Genomic DNA, 19,493 nt, shown 5'->3' with positions numbered 1-19,493 from the left:
TAAAACTGATGGAGAGGTAGAATCACAAAATTAGAAATGTCCTCCCCCCAACACATAAAATTTACTTAATGAAGCCTATTAAAATATATACCAGATGTCCCACTAAAATCTATGATGCAAGTTCAAAACAAATCTTACAATTTCTAAGCAGCACAGATGTGTTTTAATAATTAGTTTCCTTAGCTGATTAGCTTTGCAAGGTCAAAATTAGGTCAGTTTACACCTAAAAGTACTAAGAGCTGATTTAATACCCAAGAAATGAGTTTGGAACTAGTAGGTTTCAACTGTCAGAGATTTTTCAAAAGCCTTGAAAGAAGATTTAAGTACACAATTACAAAGAAATAGGCTCATCTTAAGTTTATTTGTAAGCTCTTGGAAAAATTTAAAGCTTAATTAAAAAGTAAAATAAAAATGATACTATGTGTAAGGAATCATTAAAGTTTGAATTTTAAACATTATAAAGTTTCATTTAATAACATTTGCATTAGCCTTAAAAAAAAAAAAACAAAAACTGTAAACCAAAGACTTGTTTCGACTCCCTCAAAAGAATTATCAGTGTCTCTCAAATATATCTATCATTTATCAAGTATGTCATTTAAAAAGGGGGAAGAAAACCAAAATGAGAATTGGGAGGTAACATACAATTTATTTTTTAGTTCATGGACTGAATTTTTGTTCATTTACTTTTCCCAACTTTCAAAAGTCTTAAATACATAGGCCCAGATTTTCCACATTGGGCTTTTAAAAACAACGCATGCAGGGACTTCTGTTTCTAGTTAGGATGTAGAGGTTTGCAAAGGGTCTTCACATTGATATAACAACAAAAATAAAAACATCTTCGCTAAACTAAGCAATCATATTTTTCATTAATACCACAGAAGAATCTTGAAGGCAAAGAAGTCTAGATTAACTATTTTCAGAGAGGAATGAGCCAGCCAGCCCCCTCTAGTTGAGCAGAGAGAAACAGTGGCTTTCATACCTGAGGGCATTTATCCAATGTTGGGACCCTTGGTGGGAAAAACAGCAAAAAATGCTGTAGGCACAGCAACCTAGCTGGAACAAGGAGAACCCAGTCAATTTTTAATGGGCAGGTCTGAGCTAGGATGGTACACTAGAGTCTGGAAAAGCCTGACAGGTAGAGCTAGCAAACCCAGAAGGTGGACGAAGCTGGTAGTTGTGCTTCGAAGCAGGCAGAGGTTTTCTTGCAATGCTTAGATCCCAAAGCCAAAATCATCTACAAGCACACAGTTCACTGTCACCATCAACATGACATTACTACTCAACTCTGCCATTTGCCTACGAGATGAAGTTGTTTGTTTCAGGCACCTTAAGAAAACCTGTCTACATGAACAACAGACCTTTCAACTAATCCCGAGAGAGCAAATGCCTTCTTCTTAAAAGAGAAAGCTCAACTAGACTGTTTACTCTTCAAGATACACTTTGAAACTCACCCTCTCACTGCATCTATCAATTCTCAACTAGATCATGAGCCATGCCAAATCCACATGAGGACCTTTTCTCCCGTTGGCAACTTCCTGCTCGGTACTGATAGATCCACTGATGATCAGATTTTCCAAACCTCATAAATATCCCGACTTTGTCTTTCTCCCTAAACTCAGTTGTATTTTGACTGTCTTCCCAAGAAACTGTGAGAGAGACAGGCCTAATCCTGTGCCCCTGGTACCTAGCCCTCACCAAGCTCAATTCCAAATTAGGTAAAAGGTATCAGCCCTTTAAACCTAGCTGCCAGGCAGAGGTAAGTGGAACCCCTTCTAGGGGAAAATATTACCTATTTAATCTGTATTATCCTTTCAAATAATGACTAACACAAAATATAAAATTATGAAATATGAGAAGAAAGAGGAAAACGTGACCCATAATCAAAAGAAAAAAAGCAACAGGGGTGCGCCCAGCGGGCTCAGTTGGAGGAGTGCACAACCCTTAGTTTCAGGGTTGTGAGTTTGAGCCCCACACTGGGTGTAGAAATTACTTAAGTAAATAAAACTTTAAAAAAAAAATAACAGAGTAGAATCACAGTTGGCTTAGGGAAATAGCAAATAGATCTTAAAAGAGTGATTATAAATATGTTAAGAAATTTAGATTAAAAGATTGACCAAACTGGACTGGTTTAAAAAAAAATGAAAGAATGATAACTCAAAAAATGAAAATAGAAATTATGGAACTGAAAAACATGATATTTAACATGAAAGTATTTTGCGGCTATCTCAACAGCAGGAAGACTGTAGATGAAGAAAAAAAAGTGAATTAAATAATAGGTAAACAAATTATCCCAAAGTGAACTTCTTAAATGGCTACTATACTTCAGTCTTTTCCTTCAACATTTTCATCCTTGGAATCAGGTTCCCTCATTTAAAATAAAAAAATCTGGGGAGTGGCAAAGTGTTTTTTTCTTCCTCATAGAATCTTGGCTATAGAATTTAATTACCAACTACAATATTTCCTCCAGAAAATATCTCTTTTGTGTTCCCGTTCCCAAACCACTCTGTGCATACATCTATACTCAGAATTTTATATTCATACTGAAATTTTCTTAGCCCCTGTCTCCTGTCACTTAAGTGCCTTTTCAGGACAGAGAACAGGGATGTGTGTGTGTGTGTGTGTGTGTGTGTTGCGTGCACACACCTTTGTACATAGATTTCAGACAGGTGCCTGGGACAACAGTATTTAATATTTGTTTAACTGAAAAATCTGTTAATATAAATCCTTATATTAATGATTTTTAAAGTTATGATAAAAATTAAAAACCTCTCAATGCTACCATACTCATATTAGTGTACTTTGATAAAATCTGGAAGACTTTACTGTAAGAGGTTTTTAAGTACAAATATAAAAAAAAGTCTGTTGGTTTTTTATTTACTCCAGTGGTTCATCTTTAATTTATCAACTGTAGTAAAAGAAAAATGCCTAGGAAAAATATTGTTCTTTGTTAAATGATGTTTAGAAATATGTTAAGGGAAGTTTATGCAAACTGAACAGTGTTGTACCAGTCATTGTTAGTGCATGCTAGCAGAGATGTAGAATAAAAGAAAATATAATGCTGAAATTAAAAATAAAAAATGCTCTAAGAGTTAATAAATAAAATAAAAATCTTTACATGTCATACATACAAGATTTATACATGTAATCTGATAAAATCATCTTAAATATTTTCCTTTTAAAGGTAAACAACTCATTTGTTACATAAAAGGCAGTATGAAGAGTCATTCAATGCATATGCTTGCCTATATCTATAAGGAACTTTTAAACACACAGATGCCAGTATGAACCCTGATGGAACAGAAAGGGAGAATATTACACAATTGAATAAATGACAAAAATACACTAGAACTCACAAAATATAACACATTAGTTCTAAGATGTATGGCTTTAAACCACTTCCCTTCGACACTTGTAAACTTTCCATATAATAATGGACTTGATTGCTCATTTACTGCAATGTTAGGCAGCCTGTTGCGATAGTCAGATGCTAACAATTCATACCTCATCATGAAAGCAAAGGCAATTTGACCTAAACTGTCAATAATATAAGATACATAAAAAATGTTAAAAAATTGCTATGTATGCGCTACTAGTCATTGGAAAATTATCCTTTAACCAATATCCAAGACACATATGATTATCATAACCTGTTAAATTCCCAAAAACATAAAAAAGTTTATTGATGCAAAAACACTACATTAAAAATGCTATCAAATTTCTTCTGTGGTGTGTGTATGTGCCTGTGTGTGTTGGTGGTGAACACTGCAAAGATAGATGTTTTATTAAAGGTTCTAACTTGAGAAAGCCATCTAAAAACACTATCAGTCTACAGCACACATGCTTTTGAAATTAAATGCAAAGGGGGTTTTCTTAGCATCTTGTTACTTTGAAAAATCCAATTTCCTCTAATATTTTAATTAGGCTACAAATTTAGAATCTCATTAGAAATAAATGGTTATGCATATATTTAAAATGGGCTTAACTACTCAGAGAAATCATCCATCTTACTTTTTGGCTATGCATTCAAGTTTTAAGCAGGAGGATTTTAATATTTTTTAATATATTTGAAGGTTTGTACTCAGCAGTAGAAAAGCAGATACTTTTTCCTTTACCCTATCTAAAGAAGCCATACCTCTTCCTCCCCAAAGTAACTTTTTCCATCTCTTTGGCAGGTACTGCTTTTTTTTTTTTTTTTTAAGTATTTTCACTAATTCTTCTTACACTATAAAGGAGAAACAAAGTTCCAATTAGGCACTCATCCTTTTTAATACCTTTGTTGTGGATTATTCCCAAGTAACCAGGCGAATAATCTATCTATTCAAAAGTAGCCTTAGAGACTAGGCTCGTATAATAGCTCCAGATGGTTGGTAGCAGAAGAGTGTACGGAGTTGGCACCACCTCAAAGAGCAAAAGAGAGTTGGAGTAGATATGGATGGAGAGTTGGGACTCACAAATAATGAAACTGTAATAAAGGTATTACAGGCCACAAACCCTTATTCATGCCAGGCTCACATTAGGGTAAGCATGCCGGGAAGGAAAGGAAGTTATTAAGACATGTAGATGCTTGACCGAATAACAAAAAATACACTCTGAAAATATGAAGAAAAAATTTTTTTGAAGATCTACTTTTTCTCAACAAAGAGGATGGGCTATGTCACTTACTTTATCATATAAATCTGTTAGCCCTTTCTCTGAGAAAGAGTATATTTTGATCACACTCTCTCTCTCCTTACCAACAACTGCTAGACTACTGGCTGAGAATCACATTTTTCAGACCTGTTTCATATGCAACATATTTTAGATTTTTCAGATCTGTTTCAAATGCAACAGGCTCCCTCTCTTCTTCACACCTCAAATATCTCATTCATAAGTTTCTGTATCTTCCCTTAATAGCTTGTACAATCCTATTGGAGTTGTTTTTTAGCGGGGTCAAGATATTTCACAAGTAAGACACAGTGATTTATTTTTCTTCACCCAAAAAATGGGAACATTAGTACCTACTTCAAATGGTTATTAAGAAGACTAAATGGAAAAAAAAAAGAAGACTAAATGAAATAATCATTTTAAAGTGATTAGCACATTGTCTGGCATGCAAGTGTTCAATGACTAAGACATTATCACCAAGACAATTTTTGTTGACAAATTATTTGACAGAATAATCTCAGAAAGGTTAACATTGAATAAGTACTAAAATTTCTATGTTCAGTACCTGGCATGTATCCAATAAATATAGTTTGAAACTATACATTCCTCTCAAAGGTGATTACAGGAGTTCTTCAGCAGTTATCAGACTGATAACACAAGTCCACTTCAACCTTCTGCCACCTCCAACCTAAACACCAGACTCACCTTGTTTCCAGACTTTTATATTGAAATCATTCAGGCATGCTGGGAATAAAAATATTAATCTAAAAGGCTCTTTAAGGACATAAGGTAATATAACAGTTTCTTTCAGATTTATCTTTCTTACAGAACTCTATAGGGGAACAAATGCAGCAAGTACCTACTTGATATGTTCTTTAATACACAAATTTCTATTACAGTTTTTGTGTTAGACTTTATGAGCTTTTTTGTGTTTGGTTTCTATTTTATTCTTTTAAATATACAGAATAAAACCAATATCATTAAAGTGTAAGTACAATTTATTTCAACAAAAAGCTTCTTTTTTTTTTTTTTTTAAGATTTTATTTATTTATTTGACAGAGAGATATCACAAGCAGATGGAGAGGCAGGCAGAGAGAGAGAGATCCCTGCTGAGCAGAGAGCCCGATGCGGGACTCGATCCCAGGACCCTGAGATCATGACCTGAGCCGAAGGCAGCGGCTTAACCCACTGAGCCACCCAGGCACCCAACAAAAAGCTTCTTTTACTCTAAGGCGAGTAACAGGAACAGAAAATAATTCTATACATGCACTGTGAAACTCTTCTGTAGCACAACACTACTGCAGCTAAAACTGCTTGCTAAGACTTTTTTTTTTCCAATTTATTTATTTTCAGAAAAACATTATTCATTATTTTTTCACCACACCCAGTGCTCCATGCAAGCCGTGCCCTCTATAATACCCACCACCTGGTAAGACTTTTTAATCACTAGTGTACAACCGGACCTATGTGCAGCCAGAGGTGCTGAAGGAAGATCTGGACAGAGGAACTGGACAGCATGACGTGGGCAGGGGGTATAGGAACAGGATGGTAGTGAAGAAGAGCTCTGCTCATCTGCATTCATCAGTGGGGCCTACCACTCACTAAGAGCGCCAGGGGCTCTCGGGTTTACAGGGCCTGCAGTGGTACACGCCTGCTTTGTGGTCAGGCTAGTTCCAAGATGCGGTTTGAGAGTATTTTGTCTATTCCTTTAGCTCTCCCAGTGTGTCTGGAGTTATACTGCTTAACTCTTCAGTAAATCACCTTTTGCTTTAACAATTTGATTTGGACCTTGTCTAAAACTAAGAACCCTGACCAATAACCCCAAAAATAAAGAACATTTCAAAAAAACTCAGTGAACTCCTCTGTCTACCTAAAGCTAAAAAATGTCCACACCTAAAAACAGCTTTTCAAGTCTTCACTACAGTTTTACATTTGCTCTCTGATTCATGTGAAGGACAAGGAGAGACGACCTAAAATAATATTACTTAATAATACTGGTAATATGCCAATTTCTATTTAAGAATTCCCTTATAGATCAATAAACTGTCATTAATCAAGAGGTCTTTTTTTTAAACTCTCAAGGATTACTAACATCAAACACAGGGCTTAACTCTAAGACTTAAAACCTTTAGTCTGTAATTTCAATTGAACAAATTATTTCAGTTACTATAAAGAACTGGAAAATCTGGGAGAAATGAATGGGAAGAATGAAATTTTGTTTTTATCAGATAAACAAATATACTGGGTATCCCCAAATAAAATAAAAAATCTGGGATCTAGATACCTCTTTTTAAAAACTGTAAAAACAATTTCTATGAAAAGATTCCTCAAAACATCAAAGCACACCATTACACTCACTTGATTTAAAATAATATTAGATCAAAATGGACAGAAACAATTTTTAAGAAGTCATAAAATCTTTTGTATGTTTATCTTTTAAAAAGTCAGGTTCAAGAGTCAAAGTCAACATGACTATAATCTGTTTCACACAGTTATGGATTATATAGTTTTCAGTAAAATTTTAATTTTGAAGGTACAATTAGTATTTCAAAAACTACACAATTAATTTTTAATATAAATATTTGTATCAATACCACTTAGGTAAATTCATACTTTCTCAAGTAAAGGCCCACATTTTATTAACATTCTGAGTCTCCTGGTAAAAAAGATTGTTATCTCAGTATTAATAAACATTTAGAAAATATTTAAGAAAAAAATTAATATATTTTAATAATCTAACATTTCTGGCTACTTTGTAGGTGCTTCCACATATATTAATTCATTAATCTGTATAACTAGTCTACAAGATATAAATTATTACTATTTCTCTTAAAGCAGTTGATTAGTCTGAGGTATAGATTACCTAGGTAACTTGAGCAAAGTAAGGAACTCGAGAGTGCCAGAACCAAATGGGAATCCAGATAAAATTTTCTAATGCCCAATTACACCAGGATGCTTCTTTAAAGAAAGGTAAATCATCATTTCTTTCTTATATTTTACAGAGGAATATAAAATATTATACCAAATGAACATATTTTACTTCCATCTATATTGAGTGTTAAGAGTTATCAGGAGGTATAGGACATGAACTTGTCTATGAAGATAAAGACGAGTACTCTCAATCAGTTACATGAGAGGCAATAAGGAAGACTCTATAAAGAAAAATCATTGCAAACATGGTGTCCTAGTACTTTCTCCTCTCAACTAAACTAACTTTTTTGAAGTCTACTGACCCATCAAAACAGATCTGTTCAATAGCCTGACAAAGGCAAAGATAGACTGTCGAAGGCAATAGTCTTTTTCATTCATCACAGGTCCGGTAATTAATTCATTAGCCTGCCCATCAACTGCACTGCTAGTGAGATTTGTGAAAGGAGATGAAACCGCTTACCGTGCACATGGATGTCTTTGTAATTTGCAGGGTAAAATCTGAAGAAAACTCCAAAGCTGAGACAGATGTTGTATGGCAATCTATTTGCTACCCATTAAGAAAGAGTGGAAGGAAGAATTTAGTAAAAATAGTGAAAACAAACCCAAAATCAAACAGATAAATATTTCTTTATGCAAAAAGGATTACTGTAAACCAATGGTTTGCAAAGTTTAATCATTCAAACCTCACTTCTGGGTTTTTTTTTTCCCCCCCTCTTTTTCTTTTATGGGGTGTTTTCAAATTTAAAGGCTACTAGCACTATCATTTAATTTTTGTATAAACCAAATGAGTATTTTTTTACTTAAACTTCTTGTAAGAACACTATATATCAAATCATGGCTCTGGTGTGCTCGAGTTTTTCTGAGATACACTAAAACATCTTCAAACAAAATTCTTTTCTTGTTTTCCAACTAAAATAATTTTGTATACTCTTAGTGGTACACATTTGCTATAAATTGTACATGATAAGAGTCAACATTTTTATAGGAAATGCCAACTTGAAAACAAAGGCTAATGAGAAGGATAAGGTATTTTAGAATTCCTTTTTGTAACTGCATTTGAAGAAAACTTTGTTAGATATTAGGAAAAACCGTAACAGATAAAATCAAAGAGCCAAGCCAAGGAAGAAGATTCAACTCAGGAAAATAATGGCCAAAGAGCCTTATCTTACTGTTCTGCCCTGGTTCAATTCCTTCTTCATTTTACCTTGGAGAGCAGGGAGGTCATGAAGGCCTGACTTGCCATGAGTAGATTATGACACAGCATACACAATTCATAGGACTATGTACTTGAGCCATTACCCTCTTTTAAAAAGCTTGAGAAAATTTTAAAGAAGTTACAGTATGGTTGAGTTTTATTTATAGAGCATTGTGGAACATGGAACAAAATATATTTACCCAAACAAACAAGTAAATAAATACTTATTAATGTTTAAAAAAAAGAGAAAGAGTATGTGTACTTTTTGAACATCTTTGTTATTAGTCTAAAATCTTCTATTTCAACTATTTATTCATAGAAGTTTTGGGCATTAAACAAAGAGAGCACTATAGAGAAAAATACCCTCCCCCCACTACCCTCCTCTTCTGCAGAGCCTTGAGGCTGAGTTGGCTGGAACTGTACACTCCTACCCAGAATCAAGGAATGCAAATAAATCTCTTATTATCAGTGTACCACAGGATTCAACAGTACTATAATCATTAACCAGGTTACAGTTTTTTCTTAAAAGCTAAATGCAATTTTAATCAGCTTGCTCTTGTTGAGAAACTTTTTAAGTTTATTATTATATGCCAACTTTAAATATTTCATCTATGAAGAAAATTAACAAATATTTATTGAACATCCATTCTATGCAGAGAACAATTACTGATGCTATGAAAGTGTGACTACAAATATAAGACAATGCTCTGAACCTAAAACTGAACAAACTATATTTATCTAATTAAAACAGACAAATTAAGGATTTTTTAAGAAAAGCAATGACTTCACTGCAAAGTTATTATTTAACCTATGTAAATTTGACACAGCAAAATTTACAATAAAACTAAAGAGTAATATGTTGAACGGTAAGATTTTAAAACACAAAAGGAATTAACTGAGAAATCTGAACAGAGTAGGGCTTCAGCTTCATAGGCAAATTCAGTGTAATTACTAATCTGAAAAGCTGGACGAGATTTGAACGTGAGACGTTAAACTGTATAGAACATATGATATGAATGAATAATCTCACTGTAAATGAGAAACTAGAATAAGGCCATGGAGGTGGTGATGAAGCATAAATGATAATAAAGCAGGACTTTTCACCTTCAAACCCCTCCGAGTAAGGAACTGTGATATACAAAAAGGTAAGTGATTCCAATGGATGATATAGTCAACTGGTAAATACTGTAACCTCAAGGTACATTAGACTGGTTAATATAGGAAGGATAACCACTGTTTTGAAAGCCCATATATAATATCAATGTTAATTTCAAATATTGAACTCATAAATGAAAACTGATAAAAATGGCAATTCTGTTAAAATAAAATTGGTAAAAACACCTACCTTAATACTACAAGCATCTGAAATAAGAGTCTTTGGATCTAAAACTTCCACAACAGCTTCTGGAATAACTGCTTTCTTCATACAGGACATGTTGAAGCCATACACATTATCCCAAAAAGCAATTCTATCGGCATGTTTATTCATATCACTTACTGCCACAAGGCTGATAGTGCAAATATCAGGGTAGACTGTAACAGATGAAATTCCCAACAATTTATCATTATCTCCCTTTGTGGCAAAATATACTATTTTCAAAGGCTAAATAAAAATCCCCAAATCATCAGTATGAATTATTAGCAGTTGATTACTAGTAGTGGGGGAATAACACAGATATAGATCAGGGAAAATAACCAAGTTCCATATTGTAGCCTCTTTAAAAAAAAAAAGATTTCCATTATGGTGATGGCAAGACTAAAATAAGGATTTCAATGATAGGTTCTTATTACAATAATTAAAATAAGAGAGCATAATCAAATAAACCAAAATGAGCATATTTGTTAATATTAAACTTACAATATGCTAACTTTACAAAGATACTAAATCTTTATACATTACTCTGAAACATGTAGAAAGAGACAAATCATTTAAAAAGGGGCAATTATTGATGATGTAATAAATAGTAAGAAAGGGGAGGTAGAAGATACTGAGGGAGCTCTCAGCAAAAAGAGCTAATTCAGATATGGCTATAGCAGAGGTGCAGGACTGTATGTAAGAACTGAAGACCACATGAATTAGGAGCAGGGAGGGAGTGTTCTAGGCAGAGTGAGCAGCGTGCATATGGGGTCACAATTAATATACATTCCAATTTAAGAGAATGAGATATAAGACTACAAAGAAAAGCAGGGAGCAAGGAAAACATGGCTGGGTTGACCATGTTAGTAAACTGGATTTTATTCTAAGACTAACAACAAGCCTGTGAACAATCTTACACAGGGTTACAACCTGATCAGGTTTTGGTTTTGGAAAAGCCAGACTGAATACAATGTGGAGAATGAATGGAAAGATGCAAGATTAAGACAAAGACAAAGTAAGAGATAGTTCTAATAACCCCGGTGATCTGAAGTAGAGTGACGGCTGTGGGAACGGAAAGGGGGAGATATAAACAGCCGGCCCTTGAACAACACAGGTTCACTTACACATGGATTTTTTTTTTTTTTGATAAATACAGTACAGTGCTGTAAACATATTTTCTCTTAGGATTTTATTAATAACACCTTTTCTCTGAAGAATACAGTATATAATACATATACAAAATGCAATGATCAACTCTTTATGTTAAGGCATCCAATCAACAGTAGGCTATTAGTAGTTAAGTTTTGGGGGAGTCAAGAGTTACAGACTTTTGACCACACAGAGGGTGGGGCAGTTGATGCCCCTAACTCCTGCACTGTTAGAGGGATATTTAGGAGGAAGAACTCACAGGATTGGCTGGCTGTGGAGGCAATGAAGGGGGAAGAGTCAAGGACAACAGTTTTTAGCTTTAGCAGTGGGGAAGATCTTGGTACTAACCCTTACATTAGGGAATAAATAAGGGCAGATTCAAGAGGAACAAAAGAGTTCAGTGCTTAAGGAACAAATGGGTAAAAATATCCAATAAGCAGCTAAATAAACAGAACTGAAATTTAAGAGATGATCTGGGTTCAAGATATAAAATTGGGATGATGATCATATGAATGGAAATGTGAGTTATAGGAACTCATGGGGTCATGTAGGGAGAGTACACGATGATTACTAGAATTTAAAGGTTGTATAAAAGGAAAGGAGGCTGATAATAAATGGCTGAGAAGCTGGGGCTACCTAAGCAAGAAGAAAATCAGGAGAGTATTAAGAGAGGTAATAGTAGACAGTGATACAGGAAGAAACTGTTCTAATAACAAGGGTAAAAAGTATGGCACCAAATAAAAAAAAATATTGAGGGTACCTGGGTGGCTCAGGTCATGATCCTGGGGTCCTGGGATGGAGCACCATATCGGGTTCCCTGATCAGTGGGGAGCCTGCTTCTCTCCTTCCCTCTGCTCCCCCCTACCACCTATGTTCTCTCTTGCTCACAACTGCTCTCTCAAATAAATAAATAAATAAAAATAAATAAAATTTAAAAATATTTTTCTCTGACAAATAAATAACAAAATTAACTTTGTTCTGTCAAATAAAATTCAGGGGATTCATATATTAAAATAGAAATCACATCGTCTTATATCAATAAACTGAAAGCAAGTATAATGCATCAAAGAAATGCAAAAAAGAAATAATTTCATGATTACTAACTAGTTTTTACACTTAAACAGCAGAGAAATAAGCCTCCCCTTCCTCCAAACTTTGTTTCTATCCACGGCCTTCAGAATTTATCGTTCAATGATAGCAGTACTAAACTGTCTTCCTAATAAAGCCCATGGTAAGATCTGCTGGCATCAAAGCTATTGCTCCTTTCAAGCCTGATGTGTGAGACACCCAGAAAAAATACTTGGTGCTATGTCATGATAAGAACTTTCTCAAGTCCTGCCTAAGGGGCATGTGAGGCAGATGTGATCAGTGCAGTGGGCTACAGCACTGGGTACTGGGCTACCATGGACTATTGAGTTACTTCTACTGTCCTCCTCTTCCACCCACATGGTTAGGTTTCCTGACTGTTTAAATTCCTTTTTTTTTTTTTTAATTTATTTGACAGAGAGAAATCAGAAGCAGACCGAGAGGCAGGCAGAGAGAGAGAGAGGGAAGCAGGCTCCCTGCCGAGCAGAGAGCCCGATGCGGGACTCGATCCCAGGACCCTGAGATCATGACCTGAGCCGAAGGCAGCGGCTTAAACCACTGAGCCACCCAGGCGCCCCCTGACTGTTTAAATTCCTGACTAATACAAATTCTTCAAGGTATCTGATTTGTTGCTGACTATGCTGAGCCAGCAAGAGCATTAGCTATGGGAAAGCATGTTTAGTTAGTTAGTTAGTTAGTTTGTTTATTTAACATAGAGACAGTAAGAAACGGAACATAAGCAGGGGGAGTGGGAGAGGGAGAAGCAGGCTTCCAGCTGAGCAGTGAGCTGGATGCGAGGCTCAATCCTAGGACCCCAGGATCATTAACCAAGGCAAAGGCAAACACTGAATGGCTAAGCCACCCAGGTGCCCCACATGTTTAGTTTCTTAAACCAGATCCTTTGGTGAGAAACACTGAAGCAGAAACAGAATTCTAAAGTAACTTTGGATACTTGGCAACTTCTAGCTATCTTTTGTTGGACTTAATATGACAATCATACAAGTTTCACACATTTTCCCCTGTAACTCCATCCTTAAAGACGAATATAGTTAGGGTACAGACCAGGGATCAGCAAACATTTTCTGTAAAGTAACTATTTCAGGTTTTGTAGGCCATATGGTCTTCGTTGAAACTATTTATCTTTGCTGCTAGAACTGTGAAACCAGCCACAGACAATAAATAAATAAACGGGCTTGGCTATGTTCCAATAAAACTTTATCTACAAAAACAGGCAGCAGGCCAGATATGGACACCCCTGATATGGACAAGAGAGAAATGGATGAGGGAGGTCATTATCAGAGCCACCATATTGTGCTACTTCAGGGAATGCCATTCACACTATGGTCTATGGGAAACTGAGTATCCTTCTGAGTCATGTAGTACACAGACATTCAAATTAGTTCTTCTATTTCAGGTATTATTAAAAATCTGGGCCTAGTCACTATTTATAAGTTAATGATGGGAAAATATTTCCAATTTCCAAATAAGGATTTTTTGAAGATATCTTTATTATATAAATTGGAAATTGATTTTTAAGCTTATTCAGCATCAGAATGTTTGCTGATTTAGTAGAATACTTCCCTTTATACATATCAATCATTTTGTCATTGACTATTTAAAATCCTTCTCCATATTGTTGACATGTGTTGTGAAAAGAATAGTTTATTTTGACTTATTATCTCCTTTTATTCTAAACCTTTTTACTCTCTGGTTATTTATATACATGCAGTGATGCCAGTGCTTATAGGAATTATTTCTTTATGCATCTCAGTCTTACCCTTTAGTGTCCCAAAGTTTGTGAGGCATTTCTAAGGGATAAAGGATTTCCCATCTTTATTCACCATGTGAGCTGTTCTAGTGACAAATGAATTCTGGGCAGTGAATCGAGAAGGACACAGATGTCAAAGCCATGAATTTATAAATGGTCTGTTAAGAGGGTGCTTTGTCCAATCAGTGCTTTGTTAATTTCACCTACAAAAAGGAATAATTATTCAATTATGCTTCTATCTGACAAAAATCAAATGACAAATGTGTCAGAATGTGAAAGTAAAGGGTTAGTCAGGATTCTGGCAGGTGGCCCAAAATTTTAGCCAGCTGTGAGGAGGTGGATATGGAACTAAACTGACCTATAATACTGATTACAGGTCCTTTATGAATATTCATCCTTCTTAGTAACAAAGATAAAAAATAATTTCCTTTCCAAATGCTAACAAATAAACCATGATTTTCTGTATCTTTGTGAAATGTAATTACTTGAAAAATATACCTCAACCCTAGAAAACGTATAAAGTCAGATTCCTCTTGTTTGTTTCTACTTATTACCAAGCTATTTCCATTTTTTCCTTATGAAAACGTTATCCATATTTCTTGCTAATATTACTAATATATCACAGTGCTTGATACAGAGCCAGAGGTCAACCCTGATTACGTGATGAAGGCAGACACTGCTAGGCTTCTAAGTTGAAATTTACTCTTTTGTAATTAGCAGTTATTTTGTGGGGAGGTTCTCAAAAACTAGGTAAACATCCCATTCTTAATCAAATTTTCAGATTATTCATTTATTTATTTATAGCTCAATGGACTTGTTTCCTATTTTATTCAAAGAGTTATAGCACCTCTTGTCCCCCAAATTAAAGGAAGGAAGTATGGAATGGTAGAAGTAAAAAACTGTCTCTATTTGCAAACAACATGACTGGTCACATAGAAGAGCATAAGGAATTCATAAAACAACTCCTAGAACTATCAGGTAAATTTAGCAAGGTCACAAGATAAAAGGTTAATAAACAAAAATCAATTGTATTTTTATACCAGCAGTAGTCAACTGAAAAATGAAATTTAAAACTTTCTACTTGTAAAAATGACCAAAAAAATTAAATACTTAAGAATAAACTTAACAGGGATGCCTAGGTGGCTCAGTTGGTTGAGTGTCCGACTCTTGATTTCAGCACAGGTCATGATTTAAGACTGGTGGTGAGACTGAGCCCTGCAAATAGCTCCGTGCTCAGTGCAGAGTCAGCTCAAGATTCTCCCAGGCCCCCCTCCCCCCACTCATGCACACATAACACACACTCTCTCAAATAAATACAATTTTTAATAAAGAATAAACTTAACAGAAGATGTACAAGATCTCTACATTGCAAGTTACAAAATAGTGCCAAGAGAAATTAAAGGCTTTAAAAAATGAAAGGATATATTATGTTCATGGTTTAGAAGACTTCATACATTGTTAAGATGCTAATTATTCTCAAGTTGATCTATTCATTCAAGCCAATCCTATCTTAATTCTAGCAATCTTTTAAAAATTGATAGACTGATATAGATTCAAAACTGGTAAGATTCTATAATTTTAAAAAACCACATACACGTATATACACACACACAGACCAAACTGCCAAAGCAAATTACCGTAATTAAGACAGTATAGTATTGATGAAAAAAGAGACTTACAGATCAAAAGAACAGAATACAAAAACATACCCAAACATATATGGCCAATTAATTTTTAACAAAGATGCCACACAATTTATCAGAAAGGATAATCATTTCAACAAAATGTGCTGGAAAATATTAACATCTATCCTTACCTCACACCACACACAAAATTAATTCGAATGCACCACTGACCTTAATGTCAAAGCTGCAACGTCAAGAAAAACACAGGAGTATTCAGTGTAACCTTGAATAAGAGTCCTCAGATTGGACATTTTTCTTAAGAGGACAGAGACTGAGCACATTTTTAAGAGTCATCTGTATTCCTTTTCTGTGAGCTGCCATTCAATTCTCTGTCCAATATTCTATTGGGTTTGTGGTCTTATTTGTAGGATATTAAGGAAATTAGCTTTTTGTTAGTGACAGGAATTGAAAAGTTTTTCAGTCTGAACTTTCTCATGTGACTTTGCATATGGCATATGCTGCCATTTAGGAATTTATTTATATAATCAAATATATCAATCTTTCTTCTAATAAAGGCATCTGAATCTAAGTTCTTGTTTAGAAAGTCACACTTCCCAAGTTTATAAAGAAATACACCTATGTCTCCTTCTAGTATTTTTACTTTTTCTGCATTTAACCTTGACTCATGTAATATTTACAGTGTGCATTTTTTACTTTATAATTTATTGTGTTTTCCTTTTTAAAAATATTTTATTTATTTATTTATTTGACCGAGAGAGAGAGAGAGCAAACACACACAAGCAGAGGGAGCAGCAAATGAAGAGGGAAAAACAGACTTCCTGCTGAGCAGGGAGCATTGACATAGGGCAACATGGGGCAACTCAGGGCTCAATCTCAGGACCCTGAGACCATGACCTGAGCCCAAGGCAGATGCTTAACAACAGAGTCACCCAGGTGCCCCTGTTGTTGTTGTTGTTGTTTTTATATTTTAACACAGAGGGCTACCTAACTCTCTCAATATAATTTACTACAGTAAATTATATGAAATGCCATATATTATTTGGTTTATACCAGAATTCTCAATTCTTTTTTTTTTTTTTAAAGATTTTATTTATTTATTTGAGAGAGAGAGAGACAGTGAGAGAGAGCATGAGCGAGGAGAAGGTCAGAGAGCGAAGCAGACTCCCCATGGAGCTGGGAGCCCGATGTGGGACTCGATCCAGGGACTCCAGGATCACGCCCTGAGCCGAAGGCAGTCATCCAACCAACTGAGCCACCCAGGCGTCCCCAGAATTCTCAATTCTGTTCAATTTATCTGTCCATTCAAGAATATTGTTTTAATTATTGAGGTTCTGTATATGTTTTAAGTTTGATACCACTAGCCTTTCTGTCCCCTGCTCCCCCACACTGACACCCTTCTATCTCAGTTTTCCTTTACGTTACTACCAAAAAATTAAAAAATCCTAATTAAAAACACCAAACTGTTTGTTGGAATTATGTTATAATTTTATAAAATTTATTCTACAAAAATATTAAATGCACACAAAAATAAAAGAGCATAATTAACTTTCATGTACTTATCATCTATCTTCAACAATGTCTATGTTTTTGGATTACACTAAATTTTAAATTAATTTTGGGAAAATCAATATCCTTATGGCACTGATTGTCTTTTTATAAGAACATGGTCTATCGAACATGGTCTATCTTTAAAATTATTTATCTTTCTTCTGTGTTTTAGTAGTAAAGCTGTTTGCATATAAGTTTTATTTCTAGTTACGTTATTTTGTAGCTCAATAATGTACTACACTATTTTATTATTTGTTATCATTTTTCAGTTGATTCACGTGAAGTACCTAGGTCTGAATCACAAAATCTACAAAAAAATTAGTTTTATCTACTTTCTTTTTTTTTTTTAAAGATTTTATTTATTTATTTGACACACAGAGAGATCACAAATAGGCAGAGAGGCAGGCAGAGAGAGAGGGGGGGGGAAGCAGGCTCCCTGCTGAGCAGAGAGCCCTGTGCAGGACTCAATCCCAGGATCCTGAGATCATGACCTGAGCCAAAGGCAGAGGCTTTACCCAGAGCCACCCAGATGCCCCTTATCTCCTTTGTGATTTATCTTCTATGTTCTCTTTTCTAACTGTACTGACTAGTACTGCTGACAAAATATTTAAAAATAGTGTAATAGTAGCCATCTAAATCCTGTTTTAATTATAGAGGAAATGTGTTTAGTATTTCCCCATTAACCATGATACAGATTTTCAGCTGAGATAAGTATACTTTATCATATAAGCTATTACTAATATTTATTACATTTATATTTAATTTATTATACTTATATTTTAATTTATGTTTATATATTATATTTATTATTGATATCTCACTATTCATATTTTCTCATTTAAAAATATCAAGAATATAAATTGTATTTTATCAAAAACCTTTTGACTATCTATGAATACAGGCATGATTTTATGTCTTAGCTCTAAGCCCTACTCATATGATTGATTATAACATTTTGCTCCAATTCCCTTTTGTCTGGTATCCAATAACACCATGACTGCTACTTCCATTATGAGGGGATTTGCCTATCCTTTATCATCCTTTAAACTTTTCCAAATAATTTTGTTTTAGATATGCCTCTATAAAGTATAGAGAATTATGGCTGTTTTTTTTTTTTTTTTTTTTTTGGTGATCCAAACTGAATTTTTTTTTTCTCTGAATAGGTGAGTTTAACCCATTTACATTTATGGATATGACAAACATTTTTTTTAAAAAATATTTATTTATTTATTTATTTGACAGAGAGAGATCACAAATAGGCAGAGAGGCAGGCAGAGAGAGAGAGAGAGGAGGAAGCAGGCTCCCCGCCAAGCAGAGAGCCCGATGCGGGGCTCGATCCCAGGACCCCGAGATCATGACCCGAGCCGAAGGCAGCGGCCCAACCCACTGAGCCACCCAGGCGCCCCGACAAACATTTTTTTGGATCATCCTTTACCATTTTATATTATCTTTTCTGTATCTGTAATTTTTCTTTTGTTTTTATTTTTTTATTTTTTTTAAAGATTTTATTTATTTATTTGAGAGAGAGAGACAGTGAGAGAGAGCATGAGCGAGGAGAAGGTCAGAGAGCGAAGCAGACTCCCCATGGAGCTGGGAGCCCGATGTGGGTCTCGATCCCGGGACTCCAGGATCACACCCTGAGCCGAAGGCAGTCGTCCAACCTACTGCGCCACCCAGGCGTCCCTTTCTTTTGTTTTTAAATAGTTCACTACATGATCTTTTGGACTTTTTCCCAAGGATTAGTTCTTACATTTAAGAAGTTTGTGGGGATGCCTGGGTGGCTCAGTTGGTTAAGCAGCTGCCTTCGGCTCAGGTCATGATCCCAGCGTCCTGGGATCGAGTCCCACATCGGGCTCCTTGCTCTGCAGGGAGCCTGCTTCTCCCTCTGACTCTGCCAGCTACTCTGTCTGCCTGTGATCGCTCTCTCTCTCTCTCTGACAAATAAATAAATAAAAATCTTAAAAAAAAAATAAAAATAAAAAAAATGTTTTAAGAAGTTTGTGTTTCTGTTTTCATAGCTAACTTTGTAATTACATTACAGAATACTTTCAGTTCTCTATTTTCAACACTATTAATCTCCTATCATGAACAATGATGAAATTAGTGTATTTCTTTATTCCTCCCTTCCCTTTTTTTCATATTTTTTTAAATTCAAAAGATAGATGTATT

General features: G+C 34.9%; 1 protein-coding gene across 1 annotated transcript in view; it reads right to left on the bottom strand.

The window, feature by feature from the left end:
• The window catches only part of PRMT3 (protein arginine methyltransferase 3), a 126,283-nt gene that overhangs the window by 32,157 nt on the left and 74,633 nt on the right, over window positions 1-19,493 (bottom strand). The window contains exons 12-13 of the mRNA XM_044258964.1: window positions 10,116-10,303; window positions 8,036-8,122 (exon numbers count right to left, since the gene is read on the bottom strand). Of these exons, the coding sequence (XP_044114899.1) occupies window positions 8,036-8,122; window positions 10,116-10,303 (275 nt within the window). The remainder of the gene's footprint in view (window positions 1-8,035; window positions 8,123-10,115; window positions 10,304-19,493) is intronic.

This window comes from Neovison vison, chromosome 7 (assembly GCF_020171115.1).
Source record: "Neovison vison isolate M4711 chromosome 7, ASM_NN_V1, whole genome shotgun sequence".
Lineage (NCBI taxonomy): Eukaryota > Metazoa > Chordata > Mammalia > Carnivora > Mustelidae > Neogale > Neogale vison.
This window is presented reverse-complemented; position numbering and strand designations above follow the sequence as displayed.